The sequence below is a fragment of the Acipenser ruthenus genome, chromosome 42 (genome assembly GCF_902713425.1).
Source record: "Acipenser ruthenus chromosome 42, fAciRut3.2 maternal haplotype, whole genome shotgun sequence".
Lineage (NCBI taxonomy): Eukaryota > Metazoa > Chordata > Actinopteri > Acipenseriformes > Acipenseridae > Acipenser > Acipenser ruthenus.
In genome coordinates, this window is record NC_081230.1 from 8,940,363 (window position 1) to 8,956,438 (window position 16,076).

The window sequence follows — 16,076 nt, forward strand, 5'->3', positions numbered from 1 at the left end:
AGCCTCCTTTGGCTGAAGCTTAAGTGTGTTCAGAGGCGGAACGAGATGTGAGTGAAACAAACGAAAAGCTTTAACTCAACAATGTATTTATTTACTTAAATTTTTACGGTGCTTTTACACAGGAGTATCTCAAAGCACTGTACGAAACACAGCAAAGAGAATGGTACATTAATATAACATAACACATACACATCTACCACTGTCAGATAAGATGGACTAACACTGAAACAGCATAAAATAAATAAATACATATCACTATAGGTGGCAATTAGACAGTGACTTGAAGATGGGACTCCTACCGGACCCACGGAATAGGGGAAAAAAATGGTGTTAAATTTTGCGGGATGGGACAGTACAGGAGTGAAGCTCACAGGAAGGGGCGGGACTGGGAAATGAAATAAAGTTCTCCGAACTGGCAAGAACATTAAGCTTCCAGGAATAGGAAGGCAGGAGACAACTCTAACATCAGCAGACAGGAGGAGGGTTTTTTGCTCTTTAAAGTCATTATTGTAAGTTGCCCTGGATAAGGCCGTCTGCTAATAAATAAATAATAATAATTAACCCTTTGAAGGCCGAGCCCGAATATTTTGGGCCCCAGAACAATGACCTCAGGGCCGAGCCCGAGTATTTCGGGCCCTGTCCCATTGCGAGGCCCGGGTAAATTTGTAGTTACTGTAGCAGTGTAAACAGAGAGTTAGTTTTGTGAGTTGTTAGTCATTTTATGTCTCCACAGATTTGTATTTCCATGTAACATCCGGAGGGGGCATGGCAACCTACATTCCAGCAACGTTAGTAATGTTTGCACAGCTGACATTTTAGGTGTGGTTGCTATTTATTAGTTACATAAATTTGCACAGTATTTATACAGTTTATCGTCCCTTTCCCATGATTTATACTATGCATTTACAATGCTTTACTTATTTTTTTGCCGATAGACAATGTGGCTTTACCATGCTTGCCTTTGCTTTAGACCCAGGGCACAAGCACACTTTACTTGTCATTTTATGACTGTCTTCACTTCACAAAGCTAGTATGACTTCATCCCATTTTTTTTTATAGCGGGACTGTTGAAAGCTATACAATTTCTTCATACATTTTACTAGAAATTCTGTAACTGTAGCAGAATAACCAAACGCTGTGGATTGCTACTGGCATGTATTTAACATATCTCTCTCTATATACATATGTACAGTATATTAAGGATGTGCACTTTTTCGGTTTTTATGATTATCACCCCTAATCATAATGCAGAGATGTCGAAGGCTACGATTTTGGCCGTACTATTTTGGAGGTTCTGCAACAGCACTACGTTGAAGGGGTATGTATAATACTATGATTTTTAATAAAAAAAAATACATGGTGGCTACTCCCTGAACGTTGATGAAATATCAACATCACGTGTTTTTTTATTTTATTTATTTATTTATTTATTTATTAATGAATTAATGGTTCGTAATACTGTATTTCACTGACAGTTTATTGTGGCATTGACATACTAAAATCTCTGAGCCGGGTTGCTTAGTAACCGGTTTAGAAACTGAAACTGCCCCACAAAACTCTAAACAGTTGTTTTTATATTACCGAAATTATATATATTACATCATTATATTATAAAGACCCTGTGCTTCCACTGTATTTTCTGAAAAAAAAAAAAAAACTAAAAACAAATTACTTGTAGTATACCGGTAGTGTTTAATACAAAACCCTATAAACCCTAATTTTATTATTATTATTATTATTTATTTCTTAGCAGATGCCCTTATCCAGGGCGACTTACAATCGTAAGCAACTACATTTCAAGTATCTTATATACATGAATACAAAAATATCTGTACCTCCAAAATAATAGTTGATCTCTGTATGTCATAGGATGGGATGGGACAGGATTTTTATCTGCCAGGACAGGATGTGACAGGAATTAAAAAAAAAAAAAAGGTTACAGGACAGGACGGGACAATAAAAATTTGGACAGGGTGGGACAGGATTGGAAATGATGATTTTTTCATGGGATGGGATTGGACAGGAACATTTTTGATAGGACAGGATGGGACAGAACTGAAGTTTCATTCCTGTGTCACTCTCTAGTGCCAACATAGACATACATATATACATTTTTACATGATAAAAATAAAACGTAGTAAAATAAAAACACAATGATGCAATAACAGCACAATAAAAACAGCAATACCAAGTTATATTCACACCCATTATGATAAAAAGCTCCCTGGATACAATTATACAATACTTGTTTTGTTTCCTTTCATGCCTGTTTTGTTTTGGCCACCGTGCCGTTTTGTTTTGAGTCCAGTGTTTGTTTCGGTCTTGTTTCAACCTTTTTTTTTATTTTTCAATAAATCTGCGCACCCAGCGCATTCATTCATACACCGGTGCTGTCTGTGTGTGTTACTTCTTCCGGGTCTGACGTCACCACAAAGCCATCTCGTCACACACTCTACCTCGGCACTGAGATCAAATGATGTGGATGCTTTCAAAACCCTTTGCTTTTGTGTATCAAGCACCTCATCTTTGGAATGAATTGCCTTCAAAACATAAAAAACAGCCTCTTCACAATGCCTTTTTTTTAAATTGCTCAAATATTCATTTTAAATCTGACCAGGGTTGCAAATCCTGTAAATACTGACTAAGACCTGCGTTTTTATTTAGCATTATGGTGGTTATGCTTGTTTCACGGGCGTTTGTCCTGTTTGAATCATTTGTTTGTTTTTATAATGTTATTCGTTGCCAGGACTGTGTTTATCTCAAGGGTTCTATCCTGTTTCAAAAAAATACGTGTAAATCATAAATGTGTAGTTTGTATTCCATTGTAAGTTGAAACCTGAAAGGGGAGTTGCTGACGCACCCTTGGGGATAACGTCTGCAAGACAGAATGCAAACAATTTACAATGATCTTGAGTTTAACAAAAAGAGAACAGGAAATAGGGTCCAGGAAAAGATTCCTGCAGTATTATACGGGGTGCAACGCTCGCCAGTTTGATTAGCTTTTTGTACTTATTACCACACTCACACAGAGGGCAGTTTAGAGTGACCAATCAACCTAAACAGCATGTCTTTGGACTGTGGGAGGAAACCGGAGTACCTGGTGAAAACCCACGCGAACATGGGGAGAACATGCAAACTCCACACAGACAGTACCCTAGGCCGGATTTGAACCCAGGACCTTGGTGCTGTGTGGCAGCAGCTGTAACCGCTACGCCACCGTGCCGCCCCTTCAAATAAATGTGTAGCGCTTATTTATGCTTTTGTAATATATATTATATATTGTAATATATATTAAATCTTAAGTGTAAGTACGTTTTCTGGCTGCTTTAAAAAACACAAATTGGCTACTTCCTCTTCATCAGCATTTTTACTAAAAAATGTTTTAGTACTGTAGTTTGTAATAGAAGTTCCTAATGTTCTCTTCATTGCATCACAAGGACGACTGACTGAATCGTACAATTGTGCAGGATTCAGAAGACGTGTGTGACGTGACTGCACACATTTAAAATACGTGCCGGTTATCGGAGACGGAGACTCCAATTCGTGTACCATCAGTACTGGCATGCAGGGAATCTGGTTCCTAATGCCTATTCAATGGCACGGTACAGAAAGACTATTTAGATTTCCACGCTGAAAAGAGATCGCTTCATTGGTGCGCATGCATAGAAATTATTCTTAACTCTTAAATCAAGGTTCTGCCTATTGAAAAAAGTACTGGAATATAGTTTGCGGTTTGTCTACACCACTGGGTGAGCAGGCGTCCTCCGATCACACAACCAAGCCAATTACCTTTTCACACCCAAGCTACTGACCTCTGCAAGACAAAGGCCAGCCCTGCAGGTGTCTGCTTTCAGCTCATCAGTCACGGGACTGCAGCTACAACACTGGACTGAATATGACCTACAGCACAGGAAGTGATTAGGTACCAAGACGCTACAGCAGCTTTTAATGCGTTCTGTTGTATTTAACAAATCGATAATAATAATAATAATAGAACCAGTCTTGGAGAAGAGGTAAAGAGGTAAAGAAAGGGGAAAACACGTTAACAGGTAGGAAATGACTACCGTTTACTTCCAAGACTTGAATACATTCTCGCAGGTGGATGTGAAACACGCATCACAACAGAATTCGGATGGTATGACCCTAGTAGTCAAATATCGTGCTTTTTTAAATATAAATAATAAATACACAGGTGTGTCTGTGTATATATATAATATATAATTAGGGATGGGATGAATGCAGCTGCTCCTAATACTTTTCTAGTGAAATTGTATAACATAGCGATTGCCTACTATATAGCGAAATAATATTGTAAAGGCAAACGTAATGCAAACTAACACTATAACATACCACACAAGATTTGTTAAGACTCGTTATTATTATTACATATAGTATTAATGAGTAAGTAAACACAATAATACAAACGAGCGAGTGGTGCAGTAGTTCATATTTAAACAAACAAATGTACACAACGCAAACGGCAAACCTAACCTGTGTTAGTTGTGAATGTGGCTCGCTTGTCAAATCCCTTCAGTGCGCATAACCGATGATCTTCCTTGTTTTGTTTTTTTTGTTTTTTTTTCAAAACCACGCCTAAAATATTTAATTCAGACTTGAAACACCTGGCTTTTAGTGAGAGCCGGAAAAGCTCAGAGGAAACAGTGTGTTGTGTTATGAATTTCTTTGGCAATACTGTACTATAATATAATCATGCCAATAATGCATTCTTTTTATCATTTTCAAGTATTTCCATGACCTTAATAATGTCTTCCTGTCAGTTCTGACAAAATAGCCGCTAAGACTAGGCCAAACGCCTCCCTCGCATTACCGACCTGGATTCGAAGCGCCTGCCAGAATCTGAAGCACTTTCACTGGACACCGCGGTCGGATTGGTACGCAAGGTCTGGTTGGCACTTCAGCTTAACCAGTTGGCACGGCGTGGGTGCGAGTGTGTTCTGCTGACTGATAATAATGATTTTGTGATGCAAAAGAATGTAAACGGACTTGAATATCGCATATAACGAGGAGTTGCTTCACCTATCTCAGTTTCATTTGAAACTCTGCCTACACCTCTCGCTTGTGTAGGCAGAGTAAAAAAAAAAAAAAAATTAAAAACAGGTTTCATTCTTGTTTTTTTCTTCCCCCAAGCCGTTTTATAAGCAGTTAAACCACTTATGGCTGGGTGGAAATGCTGGCCTGTGATTGGTTAAAACCTTTATTATTATTTATTATTATTATTATTTATTTCTTAGCTGATGCCCTTATCCAGGGCGACTTACAATTGTTACAAGATATCACATTATTTATACATACAATTACCCATTTATACAGTTGGGTTTTTACTGGAGCAATCTAGGTAAAGTACCTTGCTCAAGGGTACAGCAGCAGTGTCCCCACCGGGATTTGAACCCATGACCCTCTGGTCAACAGTCCAGAGCCCTAACCACTACTCCACACTGCTGCCCTAGCCCTCTGTCGGTAACAGTAGTCTTCCCTCGTGTCAATAATTTTCTATAGCCCTTCGCTCCAGTCCATATTTACTATATATAGATGGACTGCAGTGGCCTATACATAGGGCAGCAGTGTGGTGTAGTGGTCAGGGCTCCAGACTCTTGACCAGAGGGTTGTGGGTTCAATCCCAGGTGGGGGACACTGCTGCTGTACCCTTGAGCAAGGTACTTTACCTAGATTGCTCCAGTAAAAACCCAACTGTATAAATGGGTAATTGTATGTAAAAATAATGTGATATCTTGTAACAATTGTAAGTCGCCCTGGATAAGGGTGTCTGCTAATAAATAAAAAATAATAATAATAATAATATATAGTGTATGTATGTATATATTTTATAAATTGAGTAATTATTTTATGTATCCCCTTAGGTAACAATTTTATTTATGTTTTACAATATCTTAAAACAGTTTGTGTGAACTCTATGGAGTCAGAGAAGTGACCCTGCCATAACTTGAAAAAAGAAAAAAAACAAACAAACATATACGGTATGCTTTTATAAAACGGGATAGAGTGGCAACCTAACACATGGTCACTAAAGAAGGGGACAGAGGGATCAATTTGTACAAGGTGCTACACATTTTTTATCCGATAGTAAGAGTGACAGACTTGGCAAGCTGAGAATGCCCCACCTAAAGAAGGAGGAGAAACACAGCCTGGGACAGCCTTATAAATCCATTGGTGCCCCGGCATAGAGCACGCACACTGCAGACTACTGCAAGGAAGGAAAGGCAGTCGTCGATGAGCTACTGTAAGAGCACCAGACCAACAATGTCAAGAACCATCATCCTCTTACTGGTAAGTCTTTAATACCTTTGTCTCTTTCTACCGTTTAGAGGATCAAAAACTGTGGAAAGTGCAGCCAGGCAGCTATGGCTTTTTTTTTTTGTTCCTTTTTCCTTTTCCAAGTTGCTGCTTCAGCTCGTCTGGTAAGAATATCAACTCTCCGGATAGTAAACTTAATGTTGGGTTAAAATTTTAACAATGATCTGTTTTCGGGAAGCATGCCAAAAGAGTCGCTTCTAAAACGGAGCGATGCAAGATGCCCAATACCTGGAGGATGTGTGAGAATTATTTTTGTTTTTTTCCAAGTTCAAAAGTGAATACAGAAAGATAGAATTCGTCATGGTATATGATGTTTATAATGTTAACCAGCACCTAGCTTAATGATTTTTGGCTGTTTTGAGTAATTCTCTCTCCAGAGAGAGAGAGAGCTAAGCATTGCATCATATGGTAATGGACTTCACAGGGTTAAGAAACCTTGTTAAAGCACTTTGAGTGCATTCTGAGTTCAGCAGCTTCAGTTGAGTTTTAGTAGCCTTATATAGACCCCACTGTCATAAAAGCCTGCATTCTTTCTGATGCACAGAACACTTTGGGAGGGGGCGGGGGGGGGGGGGGGGGTGTAGTCCGATAAACATACACCAAGGAGTAGCATTTTATTAAAACCATCCCCATGGTCATTTGGGCTCGTATTCAGATCAACAGGAAGAACTGAGAGAAGATCTGCTATTTGTTAATAAGGTTGCCAACCCAAAATGCGGTGCGAAATGTATTTGCAAAAAGTGTCTCTGTACACCAGAGTTGCTTAAGACAGAACAACAGTTCGCATGCAAATGTACATTTGGCTGCCTCTGAGCAATCTTCAATTCTGGGCTGTTATCCAGATTTAAATGTTTTTTTTGTTTGTCACGATTTCTAAAGTTCAAGCCTCTGCTTGCATAATACCCTTACGGTAGATCTTCTTGAAAGGCTGTTTGTTAAATGTTATTGCTGACGTTGCCAAGCAAGCAAAGCTGAAATAACACACGTTCAAATTACAAACCTAAAAATAAAAACGGCAGGTATTCATTTGAAGGAGGTTTAAGTAAGTAAGCTGTTCTATTTGTAACTTTTTTTTTTTTTTTTTTACCTTTTTGAAATGTAATGTAGCGATTTTGTAAGCGGTGCTACAAAGTGGGTTATTCTCAGTTTTCAAAAGCGCTGTTTAATTCAAGAGAGAGAGAGAGAGAGAAAAAAAAATCTTTTTAAACTTTCCTAAAGTTTTGCGAATAGGCCCCTTTAATAAATGTATTTCTTGTCGTTCTCAGATGACTCTGTCCTGCCTGGGCTGTGCAAGCTCCTGCAAGACCTCTGTAATGCAGTATAAACATAACGGGATGTGCTGCACACGCTGTGACCCGGGTGAGTGAAATGCTCTTACAGTCAATATACTTGAAAACAAAGGGTTTTTTCCCCCCTACCTTTTAATGCTATGTGATGCTTACTCCAGTCTCGGTTTGGTCCATTTACGGTTTAGTTTTCATCTTTCAACAAACTAAAGATGCAAGTAAACGCTTTGGGAATATGGGCCCTCGTTTGGTACAGCTTGTCGGACGGGCTCCCTTTCTGAAACTGTGGCGTTCTTTTTCAGGTACTAAGGTTAAAGCTCACTGTGGACCGAACCGCGGGTCTACCTGTGAACCCTGCGACAGCGGGACATTTTTCAGCCAAAGAAATTCGGACACCAAGTGCCAGAACTGCTCCCAATGCCTAAGGGGTGAGTTCTGTTTCGTTTCGTTGCAAGGCTTCCATGTATTTTCATTTAATCGTATGAGGGGTTGTCTTCCTTTCTCGTTTTTGCTTTACACACTTTCATAAATTGTCGATAATTATGGACGGCCCCTTAATGAACGTGCTGAATCCTGCACAAGTTTAACAACCCTGTGGCATGGTTTCATTCAGTCTCAAATAACAACACTCCAGGAAGTAGTAACACATACACCATATACAGATCTAAAGCTGCTAAGTGTCTAGGGACTTGCATGTTACAAAAGGGAAGGAGTTTGAGCAGGTAGCTGTTACGTGCACTAGAGTGTAGACCAAGGACAAAGCTAGGCTGTTTACACATGCAGTTATAGTGTGTTACCTCGTGACAGCAGTGAATATTGTACGTACAAAAAAAAAAAAACAGCACCACAACACTCTCTGTATATGCAGAGAATTCAAAAACACACATCATATATACGGTGCATATATTAAACCCTGATGTTGATGTGATACAGACATCTTAAATACTGAGTAGCAGATGGTTTGTATCGGTTTGATTTGTATGGTAAAGCGTTGAAATCGGCTATACTGTTAAGAGTGTTCATATTTAACAATGCACTGTAGAACAGAGCAGGCAGAAAGCCTCACCTCTGGCTGGGTGGGCCTCGGCTCACACCTCCTTTGCCTGTTTCAGAGATGGGTCTGTACACCGTGCAGGACTGCATGTCCACCTCGGACACTGTGTGCGACTGCTTGGAGGGGTACCACTGCCTCAACATGACGGAGAAGGGCTGCAGCCGCTGTGAGAAGCACACTGCTTGCCAACCTGGGTATTTCATCAAGCGGCCGGGTAAAAGAACAGAAAGGGGTTTCCTGTTCTTTTTCAACTTGTTTTCCAAACGTTGTTATATCAGATGAATACTCCACGAACGAACTCTCCCTTATAAAAAGGGTTTTCCCAGTGCAGGAAAACATTTCCTTCCACCCACCCCCCCAACCTTCCACGAGCTGTAAAGAGATTATTATTTTTTTTCCCTGTGTTTCTTAGGAACATACCGCAAAGACACGTGGTGTGAGGAGTGCCCTAACAATCAGTGTCCACCAGAGTAAGTCTTTTTTTTGATAAACTGCTATTAACACTTTAAAAAAAAAATAAAGAATTTTAGTTAAAGTCCCCCGACTAATCAGTAACGTTTTAGAGGCCGTGTACGCCTCTTGTTCAGAACATGTTTGATCTTGATTTTTTTTTTTTAAAACCTTTTGTGCATGGCAAGCTCATACCATATGGGGACGGATTAAAAAAAAAAAAAAAAAGTCTTTATATGGGGACGGATGGAAGATGCAAATGCATGACAGCCTCATGTGAGCTGGATGCCATTTTTTCCCCCATATAAAGCAATGGGTGAAAAAAAAATAAAAACATTATCAATTAAAAATATACTTATAGTGTGTCAACTACTTTTTTCAGCTATTTTCAGCATTTCATGCGTGAAAGGGTTAAACAGTGGATCGCTACTGTTCATTGGGTAGACCGTTTAAAGTTACACCAAAAGGATAGACTTTGGCGCCATCTAGTGGTGGCACATTTTAATCCTTCATTTTTTTTTATTCTGGGAACTGTTATAAATCAGTGTCTTCAAAAAAATGTCCCAGGATGTCCTTAATCACTCCGAGTGGTTCTGGCTGTGTTACTGTGCTTTTGTAATCAAGCTCCTCCCTAACGTCCGATCAGCATACGACACACGCTCGACTCTCCATTACAGAGCTTGCTCTTCTGCTGAATGGTAAGGCGTTCGTCTTTGAAACGCATGGTTTGCGGTTTCCGTCCAGCCCTTGACTTTGCAATCAATTCAATGGGCTGAGGTGCTGGTTCGTTACACTTTGACTGTGAGTTCAGGCGCTGCTCTTCAGTTCTAGTTGCTTCTGTTTTGCTGGCAATACATGAGCTGTGCACAAGATGGTGCTGGCACTAATGCAAAGACACAATGGCTGATCTAGTCTACATTCCATGTGTCTATGGCAGAGCAGCTCCTGAACTTGCAGTCAAGCGAAGCCCCTTAACCCTTTCACTCCTCAGACTGGGACCTAGGAGTCCCGTGAGGTTCCAACGTGATTTCCGACGACGTGTTAACATACGGCGCGAAGATAAGGCAGGACCTTGAGATCCCGCCAGGACTGAAAGGGTTAAAAAAAATAATCACTATTTGAGTAAAGACAATATGAACCATTTAGGTGATGGGGGGGGGGGGGGGGGGGGGGGTCATAAAAAGGTCAGAGAACGAAAAAAAATAAGAAGAAAACAGTATCTGAAGCTCTTGAGTTGTCAACTCTCTCTAATTCAGTACAGTGTGCTCTATGTTGTATAAAGCAGATAGGTTGTGGCGGTGTCTGAAGCATAGCTAAGTCACTGAATTCTCTCTTCTCTGTTTGGTAGGGTGTGTGGCTGCAACGTGCATTCTATGCCGTGGATTATTATGGGGTCCTTGATTTGCTTTGCTATCGCCATCGCTGCCGGTGTGATTCTGTGCCTCAAAGGTAATTAGTCGCAGAAGGACTATTTTTATTTTTTTCATATTTCATTTGGTCTTTTTAAATATTTGAGAAATAAAGACGCAGATATTGCACGCCGCGTTGGTTGACGGTTTCCTCGGTAGTCCTCTGCAGCCGCCACCTTCCTCATTTCCCCACGCTGATCTCCTGGGACTTCTCTGATAAGGAGCTTTGATTTGTTCTGTTACAGGCCAGGCTAAGAAGTCCAAGAAAGCTTTGCAGCACAATGAACAACTGTCTGCGAGCACCGTGAAACAAGACAGCCTTGTAACCGTCGTCACCTATAATGGTAAGCACTTGAGTGATCGAGGATCCTGATTCTCCTTGGACGTAGAGCCGTTTGCTGTCTTCAGATTTTATTCTTGAATTACTTCTATATAGGGCCCAGTGGTTGAGCACCTTTTCAGCTCAAGCCTAGAAAACATACAGTACACTATTTTAGAGAACTGTATGTATCTACTGCATGTGTGTTTTTAAATATGCAGCACCCCCACCCATCAGTACATACTTTTATGGGACCTGATCATGTATGTATTAGTAACATGTCTATTAATGTTCTTCAGATACTCCAACAAGGCAAATGGGCCAATAAGGAGAATGTTATTGGTGAGTAACGAAATGTTTCTGAATTTATTGCACACGTGTAACATGATAACTGGAATGGGTGCAGGCATTGTTAAAGTCCCGGTTCTGTCTTGCAGCTGCGCTGTGTGAGTGTGTGGCTGAATGATTCAACTCCCAGCAGGGATCGCTATTGACGCTGCTGCGGCCCTGTGTACTTCCCACTTTAAGAAGGGGGGAAAACCTGCAGAAATCCGGGCAGAGGAGCAAAGCTCACCGTCCCAGGAAAGACAAGGAGAAGCGAGAGAGGCGGTCGCACGTTTTACAATGTTTTAAAGCACCTGGGGCTAGGCTAGGGTGTTCCCAGCGATTCCGTACAATCCGCAAGTCAATTACATCACTCCCAGGATTGCAAAGCTGTTAGTGGGGGTGGTGGGGAGCTTTTCTTGGAGGTGTAAAATCTGGGACCTAAAAAAAAAAAAACTTGCCCCATTTAGTGGGGGTAAGTTGTCTTAGTCTTATAATGTACAACTGGGTGAAGACGGTAAAGACTTCACGAGAGTTTGAAGCTGACCTGAGACAGCCAGGGCATGCTGTTAATAAGCAGTTTGTGTTGATGAATTCCCTAAAGTTTTGAAGAAATTGAGACCGTGGTATATATATTTTTTATAGTACTGGAATCCCTGTGTCACGAGCACTGTTGGGGACTGATTGAAACTGAGATGGGAGCTATTTAGAGTGTGTTTGAATTGAATGATGCATATCTTTAACCCAGGGAAACTTTCATATTCTTTAGACTGTGATGAAACTTCTACGCATTCCTGATTAAAAAAAAAAAATTTTCATGTGATCTTTCTATCTTGAACTACAGCAGTAGCTCCAGTTTCTGGCTAGCTGCGATTGTGCTAATGTAAGTTTTGTGTTGGGAACTGGGTTAAGGAGGGAGAGGTCTTGTGTATTATTTAACTATCTGTACTGTACTGTAATGATATGCAATAATAATACGGGGGTGTAAAGAAAGAATGTCAGGTGTTGCATTGAAAAGTTAAAGAAAAAAAAAAAAACTTTTTGTAGAACACTGCTCAGGAATTAGACAGGACTTTTTTGTTTGCATGGTCCAGATCTCTTTCTATGGGTACTGTGTATATATTCAATTTTAAAAGATCGAATGTTCTTATTTATTGTGTTAATTCTGTTGAAATCTGTAGGGAGAGAACAAAAAAGACTGCGTTCCTCTTTTAGATCATTAAAACACGGAGCTTGCTGAGTTTCAGAACACAAGCTGTAAGTCACTTTGATACAGTAGGGGTGCCCATTCTTTGTAACACTGCATAGTTTCTGTAAGTTTATTAGGCTCTTGAAATGGATTGTGTAATACCAATTTACCAATCAATACTGTTAAAAATGCACGTGTGTTAATCAGTTTAATAAATGTAGTTTTACTGTAATAAAACATTATTCAGTACATCTTGGCGTGGACGTGTTTTGTGTATTTTTTTTTCTTTTCTTTTTTTTTTGGCTGCACTATTTTACCGCAGCGCGGCGGGACCCTGTGGTAAAAGCATAGGAAAGTGTAGTTACAGCCCAGGTAAGCAGAGTAAATCACACACATGCGTGGAAACCAGAGAAAAGACCACGGTCAACCCTGGCAAGGTAGTGTAACAACAACGAGATGTTTTATATGAAAGACCAGGGGGCACAAATGGAGATTAGATAAAGGGACAGGGACAGAAAATAGGAGGCACTTTTTTTACACAGAGAGGGTCTGGAACCAACTCCCCAGTAATGTTGTTGAAGCTGACACCCTGGGATCCTTCAAGAAGCTGCTTGATGAGATTCTGTGATCAATACCCCCACTATTTTACTGCATTTAATCCTGTACTTCAGAGTACTGTAATCTGCCAAGTGTTTAACCTGTAGTATTTTGTATTTAATCATATCCTGATGTAACTATCACTGACACTGTTATCTGCTGTATTATTGAATTGTATTTTGTCACACTTGTACTTGCTTGAACCAAAGTCATTGTATTTATCTTGCTCTTTATTGTATTATTACTTGTACTGTGATACTTGAAATGTATTTGCTTACGATTGTAAGTCGCTCTGGATAAGGGCGTCTGCTAAGAAATAAATAAATAACAATAAAAATAATAATAATAATAATAATAATATTAATAATAATAATACGCTACTAATAACCAAAGGAGCAAGATGGGCCAAATGGGGCCTCCTCTCGTTTGTAAACTTTCTTATGTTCTTATATATCAATAGGGTAGCCTGGCTGTAGAAAGGTGTTACTGTTTCAGACGTTGAAATATGTAGCGTGTCTATCTACAAAGTGTAGCCCAAATAATGTTTTTATTCAGGCCTGTGCCCAAATCATGCATTTCACTGTGTTGAATCTCACCGTAAACACGAACACCCCTAGCCTTCGCGGTTGAGTTTTGCATTCGGTAAACAGAAACGGTTGTAGCCTTACCGACCTTTCATATCCAGTGCAGCCCACTCCAACCGACAACCACCAAACCCAATCCTCTCGAAACTGAAGAAATATCCACTCGCAAATGATATACACCCGGCCGGCTGTGTAGGATCCAGGATAGAGACTATCGGGCCCACAAACTAGCGCGGGTGAAACTCACCTCGTCGAAGTTTAACTATGCAACCCGCTAACGACACCTCAATATAGAACGAAATAACCTTCACTTTCCGTTAAGGGAAAAAATCCTTAAGTCACTGCCTTGAGCACTCGTTACCATTTCGTGATTTTTTTCCACATTTAAACGTCAGCGTTCACGAAACTAAACACAGCTTCTTCCCGCTAAAATCCTCAGCGATTCGCACCACCGGCGAACGCCGAGCCTCCGCGAACACACCCGAACACACCCGAACACATCCGAACACACCCGAACACTAACACGAGTCACCATCCTCCTCGTCCCTGTACTGTCATTTTACACTCTGATTGGTCCACGCTACAGGTCACGTGGAGCTCCCGCTTGGAGCCAGTCGCATAAACTAATACAATTTTGTTTTCAGAGCATTTAACAGGTGATAAAACAATTTAAAAAAAAAACACTTAGAAATGCTGGGGCAGTTCAGAGTACTGCAATGCAGAGAACATGCTTTTTGTATTTCGCATGTTTTCTATAGTAACAACCAATTTAAGTACAAGGGATTTCGCCTTTTAGTGCTCAGAACCTCTTAAAACTCAAAAGAAACACACAAGGCTTATTGAAAAGCATTGATAATTCACATCCCTGTCATATCCGATTGAATTGGTTCCAGGCGTCCAACGAGTTATACAAATATCTGAAGGAGTCTTTATACTGCATTTTCGCTGCTGTATTAACGCCGGGGCATTTTAAATGAAAACACCAAATTACCTACTGCACTTACGATAGAAAATCAGCCCAAATGATTGCAAAGCAATGAACTGAAATCCAGCATTTAGCAATTTGCAAATAGCATTCAAACACAAACCGACTTTGGAGGTCGACACAAATCTTGTTTGAGCTTCTAACAGTCGAGTGATTATATTAACCTCTTTGCTCTTTTGTTTTCTTTTATTTAAGACGGTTAAACGGTGCACTTATTTTAAGTGACAGCGTGTAAAAAGTGAAACAGAATCTCTTTCTAAAATCTGCAACTAAATCCATTCTGTCCTGCTCAGAAGTGAATCGACTGTTTTAGACCCATAATAAAATGTGCATTGATCAGCTGATAGCAGCATGTGTAAATGACACGTGCCCAGAGGTCTATCGGTTAATAGAGGGGATCGGTATCTTACAGGTTCGGATATGACACGTTCTGCTGTACATGCATCATGCATAGAACACGTTGACTGGCTGTACTAATACTACCGACTATTTACAGGGAGCTAAAAGCTGTAACGCGTACATTAAATTCATAGTATAACCTTGTTAAAACGATTGCAAAATCACCATGCACATTTGACATGGGGCTGAGTGCAGACAAAAAGTCATCGCGTTACTAAAGAGCTGCAGCTGTTAGTTCCGGCCACAAGAGGGAGCCAAAAGATCAAGTTGAAGACAAGAGCACATCGTGAATGCACGCAACGTATTTGTGAAATTGAGGTACAGTATCATCCACCAATCAGGAAGCTCCATTGCAGGGCTACTTAGTTGACCCCCACCCCCCAAAAGAAAAGTATTTGAAATGCTATGCGGACACGGTCAGCGACCAGACAGTAGTTAGCTACACTGTCTAATAGTCTAATTATTATTATTATTATTATTATTATTATTATTATAGTAACAATGATAACAATAATGTGAGTAATGATAATATTTGCATAGATGATATCATATTAAATTGGGCTACAGACACAATAAACTACTTTACACTATATATACGTATATTTCAAATCGAATGCAGGGTAGGTAGAATGCTTCCATCTTTAGACGCTGTTTCCATGGCAACCGCTGTTTTGTCCGAGGACCCCGAGCAGTACTGGCAGAAGCCTATACCGCCCGGTGTGCAGAATTAATTTCGGGTATTAATAAATGATCAGGCTCGCAAACCATACCTCCGGGGATCCCGACGAGTTGATTCGCCGGTGCCGCTGTCACTAAAGCTGCGCTCAGCTGCGTCACGCTGGCATTGGAACGCCCCGCCCCTTGGCCAAATTGAAGCATCGGGCTGACCGATAAAACTGGGACGTTTTAACCATGAGAAGCAACGCTGTAAGCTGTTAAGCGGGTTTTTTTAAAAAATTGGGAATCAGACACACACTGCAACGTTTACACTTCTTGCTGGTTTGGGACTAGCAACGATCGCTGTGCAGGTAAGTTTAAATAGCATTCATTAAAAAAAGCGTGCATGCGTTTTAATTTGAATACACATCATCTGCTAGTAGTGCGTTTTTATTAAACCCAGTATTGCTGACATTTAGGAGAACTACAG

General features: G+C 40.3%; 2 protein-coding genes across 4 annotated transcripts in view; both read left to right on the forward strand.

Annotated features, from left to right (window-relative positions):
* Window positions 1–6,097: 6,097 nt before the first annotated feature.
* Window positions 6,098–12,615, forward strand: LOC131709259 (tumor necrosis factor receptor superfamily member 14-like). Its single transcript, XM_059011616.1, has 9 exons — window positions 6,098–6,306; window positions 7,599–7,692; window positions 7,922–8,047; window positions 8,732–8,887; window positions 9,086–9,143; window positions 10,472–10,572; window positions 10,778–10,876; window positions 11,151–11,193; window positions 11,289–12,615. Exons 1-8 carry the CDS (start codon window positions 6,250–6,252, stop codon window positions 11,177–11,179), a joined length of 720 nt encoding a protein of 239 aa, XP_058867599.1. The 5' UTR covers window positions 6,098–6,249; the 3' UTR covers window positions 11,180–11,193; window positions 11,289–12,615.
* Window positions 12,616–15,714: 3,099 nt separating this feature from the next.
* LOC117966930 (LIM domain and actin-binding protein 1-like) overlaps window positions 15,715–16,076 on the forward strand; it is a 33,932-nt gene continuing 33,570 nt past the window's right edge. For all 3 annotated transcript variants that reach the window (XM_059011604.1, XM_059011605.1, XM_059011607.1), the window contains exon 1: window positions 15,715–15,957. The gene's annotated coding sequence lies outside the window, so the exon portion shown is untranslated. The remainder of the gene's footprint in view (window positions 15,958–16,076) is intronic.

Bases quoted from the DNA above. Each gene is read 5' to 3' on its own strand.
- LOC131709259 (XM_059011616.1), top strand. From the start codon at position 6,250: ATGAGCTACTGTAAGAGCACCAGACCAACAATGTCAAGAACCATCATC. The intron at 9,144-10,471 runs GTAAGTCTTTTT...TCTGTTTGGTAG, and splicing joins AACAATCAGTGTCCACCAGA to GGTGTGTGGCTGCAACGTGC. The intron at 10,573-10,777 runs GTAATTAGTCGC...GTTCTGTTACAG, and splicing joins TGTGATTCTGTGCCTCAAAG to GCCAGGCTAAGAAGTCCAAG.